The sequence below is a fragment of the Bos indicus genome, chromosome 9 (genome assembly GCF_029378745.1).
Source record: "Bos indicus isolate NIAB-ARS_2022 breed Sahiwal x Tharparkar chromosome 9, NIAB-ARS_B.indTharparkar_mat_pri_1.0, whole genome shotgun sequence".
Classification (NCBI taxonomy): Eukaryota; Metazoa; Chordata; class Mammalia; order Artiodactyla; family Bovidae; genus Bos; species Bos indicus.
In genome coordinates, this window is record NC_091768.1 from 26240236 (window position 1) to 26261879 (window position 21644).

General features: G+C 44.3%; 1 protein-coding gene and 1 long non-coding RNA gene across 2 annotated transcripts in view; one reads left to right on the forward strand and one right to left on the reverse strand.

Moving 5' to 3' along the window:
- On the reverse strand, positions 1–14167 carry LOC139184891 (uncharacterized). Its single transcript, XR_011568404.1, has 2 exons — positions 13891–14167; positions 1–2689 (listed from the first exon to the last, which is right to left on the reverse strand). It is a non-coding gene; the product is annotated as an uncharacterized lncRNA (long non-coding RNA).
- The window catches only part of HDDC2 (HD domain containing 2), a 19771-nt gene continuing 12232 nt past the window's right edge, over positions 14106–21644 (forward strand). Inside the window, exons 1-3 of the mRNA XM_019967119.2 lie at positions 14106–14264; positions 16634–16755; positions 18461–18563. Of these exons, the coding sequence (XP_019822678.1) occupies positions 14178–14264; positions 16634–16755; positions 18461–18563 (312 nt within the window). The 5' untranslated portion in view covers positions 14106–14177. The remainder of the gene's footprint in view (positions 14265–16633; positions 16756–18460; positions 18564–21644) is intronic.

Here is a 21644-nt window from a genome sequence, read left to right on the forward strand (position 1 = left end):
CACAGAAAACAAACATTATTACCAAAGGGAAGTGGGGAGGTGGAAAGGCATAAATTAGGAGTTTGGGATTAGCAGATACATACACTGTATATACAATACAAATAATAAACAAGTTCCTGCTGTATAGCATAGGGAACTATATTCAGTATCTTGTAATAAACCATAATGGGAAAGAACATGATAAAGAATATATGTATATATAACTGAATCAGTTTGTTGTACACCTGAAACTAACACAACATTCTAAATTAACTACATTTCAACAAAAAATAAAGACAGAAAACATAAAGTACAGTGATGCATGCAAGGCACCAAGCAAATTAACATTAGTTTGTTTTAGTATTATGAGATTGCTGGTTCTTTCTGTTCATAAGGTTCTGTGTGATAAATAATTGGGGAGAGTTGGGTCTCTTAGCCCTTAAAATATTTCACTTAGGTCTCCCACCCCGTTACTATGGCTCTAGCTGAGACTTCACCTCAAAGGACATAGAGCAAATGAAGGTGTCATGACACAAAACTGTTTTGTGCTAAGTCGCTTCAGTCGTGTCCGACTCTTTGCGACCTCATGGACTGTAGCCTGCCAGGCTGCTCTGTCCATGGGATTCTCCAGGCAAGAATACTGGAGTAGGTTGCCTTGCCCTCCAGAGGATCTTCCCAACCCAGGGATCCAATCCAAGTCTCATGTCTCCTACATTGGCAGGCAGGGTTTTTACCACTAGCACCACCTATAAGACCCTAAGGATCCATGAGTTTGGGGATAAACTTAAGAATATCTGCCTTTTTCCCCCTTCCCTCCCTACGCTACTTTTGTCTTCAGAACTACATCCCTCACAAAAAAAACTCGAGAAGAGTCGATTTCAGAATGTCTTCTTGACTCTGTTTCTCGTAAGTGTCCCCAGTAATCTTAGACCCTTTATAAACTTTATGAACTTATAAATAAGCCACCATGTTTTAAAAATTATATTGCAAATAATTTAGTTCATTTACTCTATTTCCTCTTTCAGATTATGAACTTCACGATGTCGAGCCTCTTCCTGTTTTTCTCACTACACCCCATGTTCAAGTTCCAGGAATGATTCAGAGAGCATTAATGCCTAGACGTTACATAAACCCAGGCTCATGCTGTGCTTCTATCGCCTACTTGTTGGGGATCCTTGGGAATGTTGCATCAGTTCGCTGAACCTTGGTTTCTTTGTTCATAAAATGACGGCAATCATGCAGAGTTCCCAGCAGTCTTAGAAGTAACACTTGAAAAGTCCTTAACACATAATAAGCCTTCAGAAAAAGGTCAGGATCTGTACTTTTCTCTTTAAATGGTCTAGTATGACTATTACCACCATGATGACCACCATCTCTAAGCCTATCATTGGCCCAGATTCTCAAGAACTAAAGAAAAGCAGAAGAAAGGAGATATAAAAAGCCAGAAAAACGTGATGAGAACTGAAAGCTTTTGCTGAAACCAAATCAGCAAACACAGGACAATAAATGTAGTATTTCAGAGTGCAGCCCAGCAGGCTTCAGCACGGTGATGAGAGAGAACACTGGTGAGATAGCGCCACTTAGTGGCAGTCTCCTAATATTACATGCAGCGACTCAGTAAGCAGTGGGGAAATAATTGCCAAAGGAGCCTCCAGTTTATCCCTTTTGTCTCTATTCAGAAGATGGGTGTGCACCTCTTGTACCACCTGTGCACCCATCCCGAATGGGGCTGTGGACAGCGCTCATGGATCTGCTCAGTAGCACTTTCCTGTGTGCTTGTTCAGATCAGAACAGATCAGTTGCTCAGTCGTGTCCAACTCTTTGCGACCCCATGAATCGCAGCACGCCAGGCCTCCTTGTCCATCACCAACTCCCGGAGTTCACTCAGACTCACGTCCATCGAGTCAGTGATGCCATCCAGCCATCTCATCCTCTGTCGTCCCCTTCTCCTCCTGCCCCCAATCCCTCCCAGCATCAGAGTCTTTTCCAATGAGTCAACTCTTCGCATGAGGTGGCCAAAGTACTGGAGTCTCAGCTTTAGCATCATTCCTTCCAAAGAAATCCCAGGGCTGATCTCCTTCAGAATGGACTGGTTGGATCTCCTTGCAGTCCAAGGAACTCTCAAGAGTCTTGTCCAACACCACAGTTCAAAAGCATCAATTCTTCAGTGCTCAGCCTTCTTCACAGTCCAACTCTCACATCCATACATGACCACGGGAAAAACCATAGCCTTGACTAGACGAATCTTTGCTGGCAAGGTAATGTCTCTGCTTTTGAATATGCTATCTAGGTTGGTCATAACTTTCCTTCCAAGGAGTAAGCGTCTTTTAATTTCATGGCTGCAGTCACCATCTGCAGTGATTTTGGAGCCCAGAAAAATAAAGTCTGACACTGTTTCCACTGTTTCCCCATCTAATTCCCATGAAGTGGTGGGTCCGGATGCCATGATCTTCGTTTTCTGAACATTGAAATTTAAGCCAACTTTTTCACTCTCCACTTTCACTTTCATCAAGAGGCTTTTGAGTTCCTTTTCACTTTCTGTGCTTGTTACTTCTACGTTAATAGCTAGATCCTCTGTGCTTATCAATTAACTCATTGGCAACAAGTCAGCAATTAACCAACATATTAATTAATCACAAAGTAACAAGGATAATGAGATTCTTCTTGACATTGGCCGGATAAACTGTGACCTTGGTCATCATTTCCCCCTCTGTAAAGAAGGAAAAAATACTTTTTGTAAGTTTCTCAAATGAAGTTCAGAAAATTATGAATGCTTAAGAAAAATGTTTTATCTATCATGATAGGGCATCTTGCAGTTACTGAAAATAATTAAATACAATGATGTTAAGTGAGGGGTTATACAGCGCTGTATAGACATTCTGTCCTGAATCCCTGGGAAAGAGAAAATAAGCAGATTTGATTAACTTTGTATTATTTATTCACTTGTTCATTGTAGAATCTATGAAGACAAACTAATTCCACCAACAAATGAAAATTCCAGTAGCTCAAGAATAAAGCAACATATCCTTCAACTGTAAGAAAATTTTAGAATTTTAGAATTAGAACTTTAGGAAGAAGAGGGCTTCCTGGGTAGCTCAGTGGCCAATCGCAGGCAGATTCAGCTTCAATCCCTGGGTCGAGAAGACCCCCTGGAAAAGAAAATGACAACCCACTCTAGGATTCTTGTCTGGGAAATCCTCATGGACAGAGGAGCCTGGCGGGCTACAGTCCATAGGGTCACAAAGAGTCGGACACGGTTAAGCATGCACGCAATCCCTCTTAAAGAAGGTTTCTTCTTATATAAATGACACTATGTTTATCGAATGCACATTTTTTGTGATTTGGTCTTTTAACCTTGATTGCCGTGTAAGGTTTTGTTACAGAACAGTCTGGATCGATTAACAAGTCAGGCTGTAAAACACCTTCTACAATGTGTCATTTATTTGCAGAGAGGCGGCCTGGGAGAGAATTAAAAACAGCTGAAGGCACATACACACCCATTGCTGCTCCTTTTTTAAAAGGCAGTATAAAAGCGCAGATCAAGAGAGAATAGGAAGAAACAGAAAGTTAGAGCGGAACAGATGTTGCTGCTGCCGTGGCTCTGACCCAAGATAGGCTCCAGAGACAGAAAGGACCATCCAGGCAGCTTGACATCTCCTTCCCAACTCTCTGCCACCCAGCTTCACCTTGCATGGGAGAAGAGGGGAACACGTGTGTCCCAGTCCTGAATGCCCTTGTTTTATCAAAATTCCAAGACTTTTGGACCAATGGCATCTCTTTTGGTAGATACTGGAAAACATCTCCCAAACAGACTGAAGTTTGTTCATTAAGTTAACATTTTTGCCCTCCTGACTTGTGCTCTTCTGTAAACATATCAATGGGGCTTCCCTGGTGGCTCAGCAGTAAAGAATCTGCCTGCAATGCAGGAGCCACAGGTTTGATCCCTGGTCAGGAAGATCCCCTGGAGAAGAGCATGGCAACCCACTCCAGTACTCTTGCCTGGAGAAGCCCATGGACAGAAGAGCCTGGCCGGCTACAGTCCACAGGGTCACAAAGAGTCGGATACAACTGAAGCAACTTAGCATACTCACAAAAGGAGAAGAGAGCAACGGAGGATGAGAAGGTTGGATGACATCACCAATTCAATGGATATGAACTTGGGCAAACTCTGGGAGACAGTGAGGGACAGGGAAGCCTGGCATGCTGCAGTCCATGGGGTTGCAAAGAGTCGGACCGGACTTAGTGATGGAACAACAACACTTCCCACCTTCTGAGGTCAGAAAGGAAACTTATAAGCGTAAGATAAAAAATTACCATTTCAATTAAGTTGAACCAAAGACACACACAGAACCTGATTTATTCCTAGAGAAAGTTTGAGATGCACTTTGCCTATAACAGCATTTCTGCTCTGTATCACCTTCCAAGCTCTGACATATAATTCCTTGGTAATACAGCCACTTGAAATTCATTCAACATTTACCAAGTAATGGCATATTCTGACACAGCGTCTCTCTTTGTGAAATGATTTCCTCACACAGGAGAACTTGATGACTGCCAGGATTCCCACAATGCCATTCTAGAAAGTCCTAGGAGGTGGTGTGGATACTAGAAAATACATGACCATTGGTGCTACCACGTTTCAATTCTGACACAGCAATTTAACACGTGTACCATCTCGGGCAAATTTTTTTTTATCTTTCTGAGTCTGTTTTCTCACCTGAAGAAAACAAATAACACTCTGAAGGACAGTACAAATTTGAATAATACAGTAGAACTCTTAGTGCAGAGTCTGGCACCAATGAGATATTCTTTAAAGAAAGGTATTATCAGGACTTCCCTGGTGATCCAGTGGTTAAGAATCTGCCTGTCAATTCAAGGGACACAGGTTTGATCTTTGATCTGGAAAGATTCCCACATGTCTCAGGGCAACTAAGCCTGTGTGCCAATAACTGCTGAGCCCACGCTCCACAACAAAAAAAGCCACAGCAATGAGAAGCCCACTGTAACTGGAACTAGAGTAGTCCCCGCTCTCCGCAACTACAGAAAGCCTGTGCAGTAACAAAAGACAGTTCAGTTCAGTCGCTCAGTGCTCAGTCATGTCTGATTCTTTGCGACCCCAAGGACTGCAGCATGCCAGGCCTCCCTGTCCATCAACTCCCAGAGTTTGTTAAACTCATGTCCATTGAGTCAGTGATGCCATCCAACCATCTCGTCCTCTGTCGCCCCCTTCTCCTCCTGCCTTCAATCTTTCCCAGCATCAGGGTCTTTTCCAATGAGTCAGCTGATCACATCAGGTGGCCAAAGTACTGGAGCTTCAGCTTCAGCATCAGTCCTTCCAATGACTATTCAGGACTGATTTCTTTTAGGATTGACTGGGTTGATCTCCTTGCAGTCCAAGGGACTCTCAAGAGTCTTCTCCAAACCACAGTTCAAAAGCACCAACTCTTAGGCACTCAGCAACAAAGACCCAGTGCACCAAAAATTAAAAATGAATAAATAAAAATAATTTTTTAAAAAGAAAGGCATTATCATTTCTATCTAAATACTTCTTGTACTCACTGCCTGATGCATGTATGCTAAGTTGCTTCAGTCATGGACAACTCTTTGCGACCCTATGGACCGTAGCCTGCCAGGCGCCTCTGTCCGTGAGATTCTCCAGGCGAGAATACTGCAGTGGGTTGCCATGCCCTCCTCCAGGGGATCTTCCCAATGCAGGGACTGGATCCACATCTCCTGGGGCTCCTGCACTGTAGGCAGATACTCCACCACTGTTACCCTCTCACAAGCCCCCACTCCTCCTGGAAGACTGCCTGACTGTCCTGAGCTTTTAGTGAGGCTAAGCCCTGCAGTTTTAGTATCTGTCCTTATTTCTAATTGTTTTCCTAGAGCCAATGTCTGTTTCCACCACTTGTAATATTCGCCACTCACTGCCTTTGCTGTTTGCCATTCTCATTCTTGTTTGCCCCCCTCTTCCGTCAGACTTCCTCTATACATCCTGTCTTGAAGGCTGGTGTGGTTTGGTTTGCCTTTTATGACTCTGAAAACGCACTGAAGGATCTCTATTCTTCCTGAACATCAAACCAAGAAACCATTAAGTGCCAGCGCCATCTTGGGCCCAATCCAACAGGTTTTGGTCTAATGGCTTTAATGAATGTTGGATGCTCTGGGGCTGTTTGTTTGTTTTTTTCTGTTAGACACACTTTAAAATTCACATGCCCCTTTAACCCTCTGGGTTCCATGTCACTCCAGATGTATAAGATTACTGGAATTTTGGCCTCTGGGATACCTGAGGTATTGTTACAAAACATACAGGTTTACTCTTTAATAGTGAGGAATGTGCTAGAACAACAGCATTTGTTTTAATTGGGAGTGAAAAAAAAGAAAGACTGTTAGAAGCTTCATATTATCAGAATTGTTTTCTGGCTCTCTTTTGGTTTATTCTATATATTACTTAACTTGGCTGCTATTTTATAGGAGTAATTATTTTTATTTAACATGGAAATGCTACTGCTGAGTATGCATGACAGTTTCTTTCTTTTTTTCTCTTTTTTTGTCTGTGTTTGGAGAAGAACTCCAGCACCTGGTCTACGATACCTGATGGGTCTCTGAATGTGAGCACGTGCAAGTGTGCTCAGTTGCTTAGTCGTGTCTAACTCTTTGGGACCCCACGAACTGCAGCCCACCAGGCTCTTCTGTCCATGGGATTCTCCAGGTGAGAATACTGAAGTGCGTTGCCATGCCCTCCTCCAAGGGATCTTCCCAACCCAGGGATCAAACCCACATCTCCTATATCTCCAGCCTTTGCAGGCAGATTCTTTACCACTGAACCATCTGGGAAGCCCTAGGTCACCATGTAGCAGTTCCCAAAACAGGGGCTGGCGTCAAGGTCCTCCGTGAAATTCACCTGGAGTGCCACCCTATTCCTCATGATACCTGCTGATGAACAGGGGCAGACTGTAGTCTCAGTCAATTAAGACAGATAAAAGTTCCAATCTGTTCCATGTGATAAGGATGGAGTGATACAGTAGCTGAAGACTCTTATGCAGTTATGAAACTCTTTAGTCACTGTAGATAGTTATCTATGGAGAAAGTCTGGCAGCTTGCCAGAAAACTCATGTAAGAGATTATTGATTAATACTCAGATAATAATGTAAAACATAAACCAAAACAATACTGTAGTACCATCTTTATACATGCAGAACCCCCACTCTGTAATCTAGATGTGTCCAGGGGTGATTCTAACACACCTACTCATGACAGTTAGCGTGGAGCCAAACTGTTCTTGCTCAGCTTAAGAAGATACATCTTTCTGGGCAACGTCTCGGCCATTACCCTCAGCCAACAGACAGGGTGCACTCTGCAGCTGCTCATCTGAGCAGAGAGCACCCCTCCACCTCTGCCCCTGATGGCTGGTTTTATGGAAGACTGCTGCCCACTCCTAACTTATTTTGTTGCACTGCAGTCCTGCACCACAGGCAAGCAAGTGGCAAAAGGGAACAAAGCCCAGGCTCTTTCCCTTGAGCAAATACTCCCATTGGAATACTCATCCACTCCACAGACTTACTCTCCTACGTTTCACTTCTGTGAGCTGAACTGCTCTGCTTAACCTACTTATGTGTGTGTGTGTGAAGTCAGTTGCCTCACTTGTGTCCGACTCTTTGCAACCCTATGGACCACAGTGTGCCAGGCTCCTCTGTCCATGGGATTCTCCAGGCAAGAATCCCGGAGTGGGTCGTCATGCCCTCCTGCAAGGGATCTTTCTGACCCGGGGACAGAATTCGTGTCTCCTGCGTTGCAGGCAGATTCTTCACCCACTGAGCCACCTGAGAAGCCCAACCTAGTTACATAAATGATCAAAGCCTTCCTGATTCCCCTCACCTTTCCAGGGCCTCTGTGGCCAAGCTCCAGAGCCTGTCTACCCTACTTCAAAAAGGGATTACACGTGAAAATTATTTACTTTATTTTCTCACTCAAGTTAAAGTAAATATACTTCCATTTCCTGCCAATTACAATTCATCAACAATATGAGTTTAATTGTAAGCATTTTCATTTTGGAGCTATACACTGCAGCTTCTTAACTGCAGCATAAGAGACATCTGGCTGGATAATCCTTTGTTGTGGGCGGTTGTCACAGGCTTTGCAGTTTTAGTAGCAGCCCTGACCTCTGCTTCCTAGACGCACACCCTCCACCCTGTTCTGTGACAACCAGATATTGTCTGATTTGGACAATGTCTCCAAACATTGCCAAATGTTCCTTTGGGGCAAAGTCACCCGGAGATTGAGAGTCACTGATAAAGACCAACTATTAAACCTTTTTATCAATGAAGACAGGGCAGGCAGAAGCATTATTTCTTTCTTGGGTATCCAAAGGAAAAATTTTTTAAAAAGAACATAGGTTTTAGTCTCTATTCTTTCATCTGTTCCTAAGACATTTTTATAAACATTTTCTGGGCAAATTTTCTTGGATCAATCCATTGCTATCTGTTCACTTGCCCAATGCTTTAAACAAATAGTGAATAGTGAAGTGGCTCAGTCGTGTCCGACTCTTTGCGACCCCATGGACTGCAGCCTACCAGGCTCCTCTGGCCATGGGATTTTCCAGGCAATAGTCCTGGAGTGGATTGCCATTTCCTTCTCCAGGGGATCTTCCCAACCAAAGGATCAAACCTGGGTCTCCCACATTGTAGACAGATGCTTTACTGTCTGAGCCACCAGGGAAGTCTCCAAATCTATTTTATACACAGGATCTTAATTTCCACAACAAGATGTGGTACTAAAAGCCAGAGGGTTGGGAAGCAGCAAGGTGTCAATAAAGAAAGATTTGGAGAAAGACAGGCCAGAGCTTCAATTCTGGAAGCATTGTTCATTGGTTGTGAAAACTCAGGCCAGCTCTTCAGCTTCTGTGCCCCTCAGTTTTCTCATCAGAAACGTGGAAATGTCATCATGGAGAAACACTGGGTGAAGTAAAATGAAGTGAGATGAATAACAATATATCTCACTTAGCAGAGACTTAATCAGTGACAACTTTTTAAGTTAGAACACCAAGACCAGAGCTTCCTGGAGACCCCACAGTCTTCCTGCCCCTACATCGAGGCAGCTTTCTCAATAGCAGTGCTTTTTGCCCCATTCTGGTCATAGACCTCTTTAAGGTCTGATTCTTTCCTTATTTAGCACCACCTACCTGAGAACTGCTTCCCAGGTGGCCCAGTGTAAAGAATTCCCCTGCCAATGCAGGAGACACAGGAGGTGCAGGTTTGATCCCTGGGTCAGGAAGATCCCCTGGAGAGTTCCATGGACAGGGGAGCCTGGTGGGGTATGGAATATGGGTCGCAAAGGGATGGACAGGACTGAGCGACTGAGCACACGTGCTCCTAAAGAATAGCTCTTGGCCCACCATCATGGCACCCCACTCCAGTACTCTCGCCTGGAAAATCCCATGGACAGAGGAGCCTGGAGGGCTGCAGCCCATGGGGTCTCGAAGAGTCGGACACGAATGAAGCGACTTAGCAGCAGCAGCACCATCCTAACCATGTGTTAAACAAGCCCCACTGTCCTTGGCATTCATTTGGTGCTCAGTGGTATGTAATTCTGTTGCTATCCTACTCTCCAAAACAACTACTTTATGTCATCTTCTCTTTCCATAACCCTCCAATGTCTCCTCTTCCGTTCACAGATTTCCTGGTCTCCTCTCTTCCTGGGATGGTAAGATTGCATTTCACAGGTCTCTTCCTTTGAAGCTACCACGGTGGTGTTCCTTATTTTGGCCCATGATATATAGAATAAGGGTCAGATATCATTTCCAGGGACAGGCTTTAAGGGGCAAGATGCCACTCTTCCCTTTTTCAATTTCAGTAATACAGAAGAACAGCGAGTCACCCAGCTCCCCGGCTGAGGTTAGAGCAACATCCCCTACTTGACCAGCAATAGAGATTTAGCCTGAGAGAGAAATAGACCTTTGTCATGTCAAACTCCTCAGATACAGAGTTTGCAAGTTACTACAACATAACCTAGTCAAGACTTCACTTCCTATTTCAGTGACAAAATAGAAACAATCAGAAGGCAACTCTGAAATCTCTCATGACCACAACTGCCATTAATTAGTCACCATTTATTCTCCTTTCCTTCTGTATTATGGATGAATACTCCTGAGACCAATCTTTTGTCTTGTACCCTAGACTGTATGTTCTTCTATCTACTAGAGGCCATCATTCCAGCATTTTTCTCCTTTGTCTCTTAAATCATCAATTTTCCCCTCTCTACTAGGTCACCTCCATCAGTAAATAAGATACTAATATAATACCCCAATCTTCTGAAAAAAAGAAAAGAAAGAAATGTCCTCTAGTAGCCCCACTCATTTTAAAAGAGGTGCAATATTTACTCTTGTTCTCTCTGGAACCATCTTCAGGTAGGGTCCTGCTTACCCCAATCAACTAAATCTGCTCTTATCAAGGTCAGCAGTGACAATGAATTTGCTAAATCTAGTAGTCAAATCTCAGTCCTTATCTGATAAGAGTACCTGATGAACTACTGATGGAGGTTCATGACATTGTACAGGAGACAGGGATCAAGACCATCCCCAAGAAAAAGAAATGCAAAAAACCAAAATGGCTGTCTGAGGAGGGCTTACAATAGCTGTGAGAAGAAGAGAAGCCAGAGGCAAAGGAGAAAAGGAAAGATATATCCATTTGAATGCAGAGTTCCAAAGAATAGCAAGGAGAGATAAGAAAGCCTTCCTCAGTGATCAGTCCAAAGAAATAGAGGAAAACAATAGAATGGGGAAGTCTAGAGATCTCTTCAAGAAAATTAGAGATACCAAGGTAATATTTCATGCAAAGATGGACTCAATAAAGGACAGAAATGGTATGGACCTAACAGAAGCAGAAGATATTAAGAAGAGGTGGCAAGAATACACTGAAGAACTGTACAAAAAAGATCTTCAAGACCCAGATAATCATGATGGTGTGATCACTCACCTAGAGCCAGACATCCTGGAATGTGAAGTCAAGTGGGCCTTAGGAAGCATCATTACAAACAAAGCTAGTGGAGGTGATGGAATTTCAGTTGAGCTATTTCAAATCTGAAAAGATGATGCTGTGAAAGTGTTGCACTCAATATGCCAGCAAATTTGGAAAACTCAGCAGTGGCCACAGGACTGGAAAAGGTCCGTTTTCATTCCAATTCCTAAGAAAGGGAATGCCAAAGAATGCTCAAACTACCACACGATTGTACTCATCTCACACGCTAGCAATGTAATGCTCAAAATTCTCCAAGCCAGGCTTCAATAATACGTGAACCGTGAACTTCCAGATGTTCAAGCTGGTTTTAGAAAAGGCAGAGGAACCAGAGATCAAACTGCCAACATCCACTGGATCATTGAAAAAGGAAGAGAGTTCCAGAAAAACATCTATTTCTGCTTTATTGACTATGCCAAAGCCTTTGACTGTGTGGATCACAATAAACTGTGGAAAATTCTGAAAGAGATGGGAATACCAGACCACCTGACCTGCCTCTTAAGAAATCTGTATGCAGGGCAGGAAGCAACAGTTAGAACTGGACATGGAACAACAGACTGGTTCCAAATAGGAAAAGGAGTACCTCAAGGCTGTATATTATCACCCTGCTTATTTAACTTATATACAGAGTACATCATGAGAAAAGCTGGGCTGGAAGAAGCACAAGCTGGAATCAAGATTGCCAGGAGAAATATCAGTAACCTCAGATATGCAGATGATACCACCCTTATGGCAGAAAGTGAAGGAGAACTAAAGAGCCTCTTGATGAAAGTGAAAGAGGAGAGTGAAAAAGTTGGCTTAAAGCTCAACATTCAGAAAACTAAGATCATGGCATCTGGTCCCATCACTTCATGGCAAATAAATGGATAAACATTGGAAACAGTGGCAGACTTTTTTTCTTTTTTTGGCTCCCAAATCACTGCAGATGGTGACTGCAGCCAAGAAATAAAAAGACACTTACTCCTTGGAAGGAAAGTTATGACCAACCTAGACAGCATATTAAAAAGCTGAGACATTATTTTGCCAACAAAGGTTTGTCTAGTCAAGGCTATGGTTTTTCCTGTGGTCATGTATGGATGTGAGAGTTGGACTGTGAAGAAGGCTGAGCGCCGAAGAATTGATGCTTTTGAACTGTGGTATTGGAGAAGACTCTTGAGAGTCCCTTGGACTGCAAGGAGATCCAATCAGTCAATCCTAAAGGAAATCAGTCCTGAATGTTCATTGGAAGGACTGATGTTGAAACTGAAACTCCAACACTTTGGCCACCTGATGTGAAGAGCTGACTCATTTGAAAAGACCCTGATGCTGGGAGGGATTGGGAGCAGGAGGAAAAGGGGACAACAGAAGATGAGATGGTTGGATGGCATCACTGACTCAATGGATGCGAGTTTGAGTAAACTCCAGGAGTTGGTGATGGACAGGGAGGCCTGGTGTGCTGCAGTCTCAACTGAGAAACTGAACTGACTGACTGATAAGATATAACGCTGACTTCATTGATCACATTCTTTCCTTCTTGAAATATTTTCTTCATTTGGCCTTCAGGACACAACTATCTCTTAGTCTTCTATTTCACTGGCTACTTCATCCTGGCCTCTCAAACTCTAAATGTTGGTTTGCCTGAGACCTGAGGCTTCAGACATCCTTTCTTCTTCATCCACACTTCTCCACCACATAGTCTCATCCAGTTTCTTGGTTTTTCGAACCGTCCTATGTTGCTGACACAAAATTGTTACCTTTCTCCTGACCTTTAGATTTACATCTCTACTAAGATCTCTGATAGGTATCTCAACATGTCCTAAACTAAACTGCTGATTCCTACCCTTCCCACAACCTACTCTTACAGTTTTCTCCAGCTCAGTATATAGCAACTCCATCCTTTTGGTTGGTCAGGTAAAATTTGTGAAGTCACCCTTGATTCCTCTTTCTCTCAACCCCCATGTCCAATCTGTCACAAACCCTGTTAGTCATACCTTTAAATTATACCCCAAATTCCACATCTTACCATCTCCACTACTAGAATCCTGGATTAAGCCAAAATCATCTCCCCGAAGAATTACTTCAATAGATTCCTAACTGGTCTCTCTACTTCCTTCCTCCTTATAGAGTCTGTTTTCTATGCTACCCGCTCTCATGGAGTCCTTCAGTAGGCACATCACTAATGGCTCAGATGGTAAAGGATCTGCCTGCAAAGACCTGAGTTTGATCCCTGGGTCGGGAAGATCCCCTGGAGAAGGGAATGGCCACCCACTTCAGTATTCTTGCCTGGAGAATTCCATGGACACAGGAACCTGGGGGGCTACAGTCCATGGGGTCACAAAGAGTGGGATACGACTGAGTGACTAACAGTGCTGCTGCTGTTAAGTAGCTTCAGTCGTGTCCGACTCTGTGCGACCCCATAGACGGCAGCCCACCAGGCTCCCCCGTCCCTGGGATTCTCAAGTGCCTTTAAAACCTGGCACCCTTGGTTGTTGATAGAATTAAGACAGACGCTTGAGACAGGCCCTGAACAACTTTTCGGGGTAGGGGATTCTTTATCACTTGCGGTGTCAGGGAGATTGTGATTTCATCATGGGATTGTTCTCACTCCCTAGCCATTTATCCTCACCTCCAAGTCCTCTAGTTATGGCTAGCATCCAATCCTTCCAGTACTCCTGTCACTCCTAATTAATGTCCCCTTCCAACTCACTTTCCTTGTGCCCCCGTTAAAAATGTTTACAGATTGCTAGCTTGGAGGTAGAGTTTCTCTCTTCCTCCAGTCCAGAGGCAAGATTTTGGTGCATTATGACATAACCCTCCCTCCTCCACGCCGCTCTCTCTGCCCGTCCCCAGGGAACTGCAAGCCCTTCAAAAGTTTGATGGAGTGCAGTTGAGCAGAGTTTAGCAAATAACTAACGCATACCTAGATGCTCCAAGTACAGAGTCTCTGACGTGGGTGGTGCAATGCTCACCGGCTGCCACCGGGGCCAGAAGGGCGGAAGTCTGGATAGAAGGGTTGAGGGAACCGAGACAGAAACGTAAAGGGACGCAGAGGAGAAGAAGAGGGAGGGAGGAGCTTCAGGGACAAAGCTTCGGGGGAGGAGCTTCAGGGGGCGGAGCTTCGGGGGAGCTTCACGGGGAGGAGCTTCGGGGGCGGAGCTTCGAGCGGAGGCCCCGCGGCCGGGTAGGAGCTGTAGGATCCGCTGCCGCATGGCTTCGGCCTCACCCGTTGCGACCATGTCGGGCCGCGGGGCCCGGAACCTGCTGCAGTTCCTGCGGCTGGTGGGGCAGCTCAAGGTGAGCGGGCACCGGGAGGGCTGTCTGAGTTCGCGGCTGCGCGGAGAGAGGCCGGGGCCGTCCGCCGGGCAACCAGGCTTCCGGTCCCCGCCTGGCCTGAGGCCTGCCCCCTTCCTCGGTTCTCCGCGCCTCGTGGGGCCTGCAGAGGAAGCCCTTCCATAGGGATGCGGTCGTGCGTGAGGATCGCGGGCGGAGGAGGCAAGTGGTGGAGACGGCGTGGCGGGATTTCTGGGCCCCACCCCAGGCTGGGCAGAGTCCGAGCCGCACTGGACCCCAGTGTTGGCCTGGCGCTCGGAGGGGCCCGGCCCCGGCGGCCTTGCGAGAGATTTCTGAAGGGGAGCCGGCGCGGTGATGTGTGCATCTCCAGGCTCGAGTCTGCCCCGAGTACATAGGGTCACGACCCCACAACTGGGCTAGTGGGAAGAACAGAACCCATTGATCCTGCAGGGTTTGAGTGCCTAAAAAAAAAATTTTTTTTTAGGGAAGGGTTTTATGTAGGATACACTGAAGTTATATCCGAGGGGATCCTCCTTCCATCCCCCACCCCCATCCTGGCCACACCCAATAATGATCTTCTCCAAGCTCAAAGCAGGTGGTTTCGTGCACTGTTACTATAGTTTATAAACTTTAGACATGTGAAGTCCCAAGGAGAAAAGACAGTCTCTTAGGATCACAGGGTAGGACAGGCGGTAGTGTACAGGAATTAGAAATGCCTTACTTAACCCTTTCTGCTTCAGAATTTGGAAGTCTGTCACTTGTTCAAGTTCAGCGCTTTCCCTTTTATGTCTAAGGACTTGTGTATATTCTGTACATGCAAACATCAGTAACACTGTTGGACTTACAGGTTGTGTGTGTGTGTGTGTTACTCAGTTGTGTCTGACTCTTTGTGACCCCATGAATATATAGTTCGCCAGGCTCCTCTGTTCATGGAATTCTCCAGGCAAGAATACTGGAGTGGGTAGTCATGCCCTTCTCCAGGGATCTTCCCAACCAGGGATTGAACCCAAGTCTCCTGCATTGCCAACAGATTCTTTATCATGTAAGTCACCAGGGAAGCCCTTCTATGTTGTATATCTATGGCTTATTCTTCCCTCTCTCTTTCTCATTCTCTGACCTCACTCGTTCATTTGATCCAGATGTTTCTCCCTAAGTTGGTTAAACATTTTTTAATATGTACTGAAACTATGGCCCAGTGCTGTATTCTCTGGACTTCTCTTAAAGAGCATCAGTTCAGTTCAGTTCAGTTCAGTCGCTCAGTCGTGTCTGACTCTTTGCGACCCCACGAATCTCAGCACGCCAGGCCTCCCTGTCCATCACCAACTCCCGGAGTTCACTCAGACTCACGTCCATCGAGTCAGTGATGCCATCCAGCCATCTCATCCTCTGTCATCCCCTTTTCCTCCTGCCCCCAATTCCTCCCAGCATCAGAGTCTTTTCCAATGAGTCAGCTCTTCGCATGAGGTGGCCAAAGTACTGGAGTTTCAGCTTTAGCATCATTCCCAAAGAACACCCAGGACTGATCTCCTTTAGAATGGACTGGTTGGATCTCCTTGCAGTCCAAGGGACTCTCAAGAGTCTTCTCCAACACCACAGTTCAAAAGCATGAATTCTTCAGCACTCAGCTTTCTTCACAGACCAACTCTCACATCCATACATGACCATTGGAAAAACCATAGCCTTGACTAGACGGACCTTTGTTGGCAGAATAATGTCTCTGCTTTTGAATATGCTATCTAGGTTGGTCATAACTTTCCTTCCAAGGAGTAAGCGTCTTTTAATTTCATGGCTGCAATCACCATCTGCAGTGATTTGGGAGCCCCCAAAAATGAAGTCTGACACTGTTTCCACTGTTTGCCCATGAAGTGATGGGACCAGATGCCACCATGATCTTCGTTTTCTGAATGTTGAGCTTTAAGCCAACTTTTTCACTCTCCTCTTTCACTTTCATCAAGAGGCTTTTGAGTTCCTCTTCACTTTCTGCCATAAAGGTGGTGGCATCTGCATATCTGAGGTTATTGATGTTTCTCCTGGCAATCTTGATTCCAGCTTGTGCTTCTTCCAGCCCAGCGTTTCTCATGATGTACTCTGCATAGAAGTTAAACAAGCAGGGTGACAATATACAGCCTTGACGTACTCCTTCCCCTATTTGGAACCAGTCTATTGTTTCATGTCCAGTTCTGTTGCTTCCTGACCTGCATACAGGTTTCTCAAGAGGCAGGTCAGGTGGTCTGGTATTCCCATCTCTTTCAGAATTTTCCACAGTTTATCGTGATCCACACAGTCAAGGGCTTTGGCATAGGCAATAAAGCAGCATAGCAGATAGTTAAAATATGTATTCTTATAAATTTCTTTCTGTTCATTTTTATCAGAGAGTCCCACGGACTGGCTGGGTATACAGAAATGTCCAGAAGCCAGAGAGCGTATCAGATCACATGTACAGAATGGCAGTTATGGCTCTGGTGACCAAAGATGAACATCTTAACAAAGACCGGTAAGCTGTGAACTCTGGTGTCAGTTTGGGTCTGTGATCTTTGGGAATGCATGACTCTTCACGTATGAGGCCTGTGTCCAATTCTTCTAGGTTAGTTTATAGTCAAGAAAAATTATTTGAGGCAAACCATACAGATTCAGGATGTGGGCAGACCATACAGATTCAGCAACTGTGTGCTGCAGTTGTAAACTGCACTCTGGGTTTTCTCTTGGCAAGTGAAAGTGTCTGCCTTGGTCTCAAGGAAACATAAGTGTGATTTGATGATTTTCCCGGGCCTTGAAGGTAAGTGTTTTATGTCTAAAATTGGATCCAGACACTATGTATTTTATTTAGCCCCTTTTCTGAATAGCAGCACTCTTTTGTGAAGTGACTTTTTGTAGTGGTATGTGCAGGAAAGAGCTGAGAAAGAGATATCCTGTCCCCTTAAGTCATCCATCAAGTGTTGAAAATAATTTTTGAGCACAAGACAAAGTTTTCTAGCCAAACAGTATAAGGTAGTAAATAAAACCCAGATGAAGTACATAGGCCCAGAGTGGCTTCTATACAAAGCACAAAATAAGTCATATTAGAAAACTAATAGGAGAAATCACCTGTTCTTGGGTGATCTTACTGGAGGGGGCAGAGTCTGAGTTGACCTCTAAAGGGTTGATTCGGTATAGAAGTAGAAGACACAGCACAGAAAGAGAAGGGCATGGAGACCAAATCTCTGATGATAAGGAAGTAAAGGTATGTTTTGGAAATGATAAGTCAGTCCATCCATCTGAAGCAGAGGTTCATCTGGGAGTCTCAGGAGCCCTGTTACTCTGTAGATGGGGTAGAACTTAAGGAGATTTTTGGCACATAGTACAAGATGAACATGGTGTCGAATGGCGATGAACCTACGCATAGTCTGCAGTTAGGGCTAGATGAGGAAGCAGCTGCAGGCAGGGACACCTGGAGTCTTGTTCTGCCTTGCTGATGGCTGGGAACACGAAGTAGACTGGCCCTCTGGGGCATTTATCTCATAGCTGCCTTTGTTATTTTGATGACGATTATCCTGATCAGCAATCATTACCACTAACAATTACCAATCGTTACCACTAATAATTATAGTCATTTGTTGAATGATCAACATGTTCCAGGAACATAAAGTATCAAATTTAATTTTCATACCAAACTTAGGAAGTATTAGTACCCCTTTCTTATGGATAATAAAATGAAGGCTGCAAAACTTAGCATTTAAAGAAATTAAGTGACTTGGCAAAGGGCATGCAGCTAATAGATGTTAATTGCTGGATTCAAACTCAGATCTGTCCAGCTCTACCTATTTCTCTATAAAGGGCTTCACTTTGACATTTAACTAGTACATTTGGAAAATGATTTGTTTTAAGTGTTATATTGGTAAGTAAATGCTATAACCAGATCACCTTCTTCTGGCTTTTTAAAGTTATTAACCTTTTAAAGTGATATATGAGAGACCAGCTTTTTTTTTTTTTAATTCATGCTAACAGCTTCCCTTGCATTCTCATGTATTTGTGCTGAATATTAACTAGCAGTTTTGATTCAGATCTGTTGCAGGCTGGCAGAATATAATAACCCCTAGAAAATACTACATTAAAATCCTCTGTAAGGCTGGAGAAAAAAACTATATTATGTAACTTAAAGTAGTATAGAGAAGGAGTCTGTAGTGAGTATAATTCTGTGTGATTATTTCTTGCCTGGTCAGATGTGTACGCCTAGCCCTGGTTCATGATATGGCAGAATGCATCGTTGGGGACATAGCACCAGCAGATAACGTCCCCAGAGAAGAAAAACATAGGCGAGAAGAGGTCAGTGTTGACTGTTGATTCCACAAAAGAAAAACCCATTGCTGAAACAAAGGAAAACCAGAAAAGCCCGTTACTGAAATGCAGCTAAGTTCACTGACCCTATTGCAGTAAGAGAGAGTACCTCCTTGACAGAGTCTTAGTATCTTGGGAAGGAAGATCAGGGGAGGGTATTTATAGAGTTGTAGGGCCTGGGCCTGAGGATGTTTGGATGGATCTTACAAGAGCGGCTACTGTCTTACAAGGTGAGATTGCCCAGACTTTAAACATAAAGGCTTTGGGTTGGTAGGGCTGGTAAGGCAAGGTCTTAGCAAGGGTCTTCAAGAGCAAGCTGTTACTGCTTACTCTACTTTGGATTGGTTTACAATCTTACCTTCCAGAAGTAAGGATTTCGTGGAATAAGCAGTGAATTGGTTTTCTTGTTCTAAGTCTTAACACAGGGACAGGGCATTGTGTTGGTTTCATTTCTCACAGAGAGGCAGAAAGGGGATCTGAGCACAGGATACATGGTGTGGCTTTCATTCGAACCATGGAGATAGCTGGAACTTGAAGGCATTCTCCACGCCAGTTAAGCTCTTTGGAGAGAAGTTCTATAAAACCCAGGAATAATCATTATTATTATTAGTCTTTAGTAAGACAAGCCTGGTGGGCTACAGTCCATGGGTTTGCAAAAGAGTCAGGCACAAGTTACTGGCTAAACAAAAACAATAACAACAAATTTTAAATTAGTCCTTTATTTTGGTGGTTAAAAATTTTAAAAATTTGTATTAGTAAGAAATGACATCAATTAAACAGGATCTGCTGATTTGGAGTCTTAAAACCAGAGCCCAGGGACAAAAGGAAGACGTATTTGAAGCAGAGACTGGAAAATTCAGGAAGGTTTTTTTTTTTTTTTTTTTTTAGCTGAATGGACGGGTCCCAATTCAGGGACTGTTGCAAGCTGTAGGCCAGAGGGGTTGATCCTAAATGTCTTTAAGTCAACAGATCCTTCATCAAGATGGTTTAACAGGGAAGGTGGGCTTCAATAGCTGTTCTTGGGGGAAGGGTATGGCCAGAGCTCAGTAGCCAACAGCATTTTTTCCCCTTTTGAGGTAAGAAGATCCACAGGGAATCTCAATTCAGGAGTTCCAACACACCATAAATTATGGGAACAAGGGAGATAGGGAATGTGGTCATCCCACATGAGCATCAGGACAGTTTGTGAAAAGGGAGGAGCTAAGGAAACATTTCTCTGTAGGAGTCTAGACTGTGGTGAATAAAGAATTCCTGAGTTGATTGGTTGATAGAACAAGAAACCAGTTAGTTCAAGATAGTGAGTTGCAGGGACTCTCCTGGTAGCTCAGTGGTTAAGATGCCACACTCCCAAAGCAGGAAGCCTGGGTTTGATCCCTGGTCATGGAACTAGATCCCATGTGCTGCAATGAAGTTCCCATGTGCCGCAACTAAGATCAGGTGCAGCCAAATAAGTTAAAAAAAAAAAAAAAAAAGATACTGAGTTGCAGAAAGGAATTAGCCCCAAACCAGAGGATGCTGGGTGCTGACGTATGCCATAGAGGAAAAGACCCCTCAGTTATATAGCATGTTTCAGGATGTATGGTAGTTTCATACAAGGGTGAATTTAGATATTGTGGAGGAGAAATCACAGGCTGAAGAACCATAAGGTGATCAGAACCTTAAAGTGACCAGAGGAAGAAGACACTTCCCATGTGGGCACCCAAGCAGTGTGAGGTTCACTCCACCGAGGAGCGAATCAAAACCTTCTGAAGAAAGAACAGTTCAGTAGGAGGGATCTCCAACGCCTGGCAACAGAGTAAACCTACCTCTGTCCTGACAGAAGCTGAGTCCTGGCTAGTGGTGCCCCCTGGAGGGGCATCGAGAGGACTTGCCACCCAGAGAGTGCTTGATGCCATATCTGGGCAGTGATGAAAAGCCTTCCCGGCCTCATTAAACCTCCTGGCTGCTGCCCACCCCATCTGACTCACAGGAGAATAAATATCATCATCAGAAAGGACAGGCAAACATCTTTAAGAACCGCAAGTTCTTGGGCAAGAAATCAAAGGCTTGGGAAGCGCTGATCTTCATTGCTTCTTCCTCCACTCGTTAGGATTTGGGAACAGAGAGAAAGATGTGGGAGGTAAACAACTCCTTATGCAGATGGTGTTTAGGGATGAGGTTTGGATGTCTGAACCATGCCTTAAGATAATTAACTGAGGGTTTCTTGGCTCTTTGAGGTGAAACACACATACGGGACCAGGAAGTGTCATTTTCCCAGAAGCTAGTCCGCTGCATCCAGAGGGCTTTAAACCCAAGTAAGAGGGAAGGAAAATATTTGATAACCCTGGAAGGCTGATTGTCTCAGAGGAAAGTAGGTACTAAGATGAAAGGGAGCATGAGGGTGTAGAAGAGAAAATATAGAGGGTGGGGCAAAAGCAATGCTTGTAGGCTGACTCCCTTCCTAAACAGAATATAACTTTATGTTATAAACAGAGATGGTAAATGATGCCTCATAGGAATCATGGATGTGAGAGTTGGACTATCAAGAAAGCTGAGTGCCAAAGAATTGATGCTTTTGGACTGTGGTGTTGGAGAAGACTCTTGAGAGTCCCTTGGACTGCAAGGAGATCCAACCAGTCCGTCCTAAAGGAGATGAGTCCTGAGTGTTCATTGGAAGGATTGACGTTGAAGCTGAAACTCCAATACTTTGGCCACCTGATGTGAACTAACTCATTTGAAAAGACCCTGATGCTGGGAAAGATTGAGGGCAGGAGGAAAACGGGACGACAGAGGATGAGATGGTTGGATGGCATCACTGACTCAATGGACATGAATTTGAGTAAACTCCGGGAGTTGGTGATGGACAGGGAGGCCTGGCGTGCTGCAGTTCATGGGGTCACAAAGAGTCAGACGCAACTGAGCGACTGAACTGAAAGGACCAGTAAGAACTAGTGGAATGGAGCTTGAGGCTGGAATACAGCAATAATAGGTTATTATATTCTTCTGCAAAGGGAAAACTTACTAAGAGGACAGAGTCATGATATATATATATACACACATACCTGACAGTTAAAGTTGCTGAAGAACTAG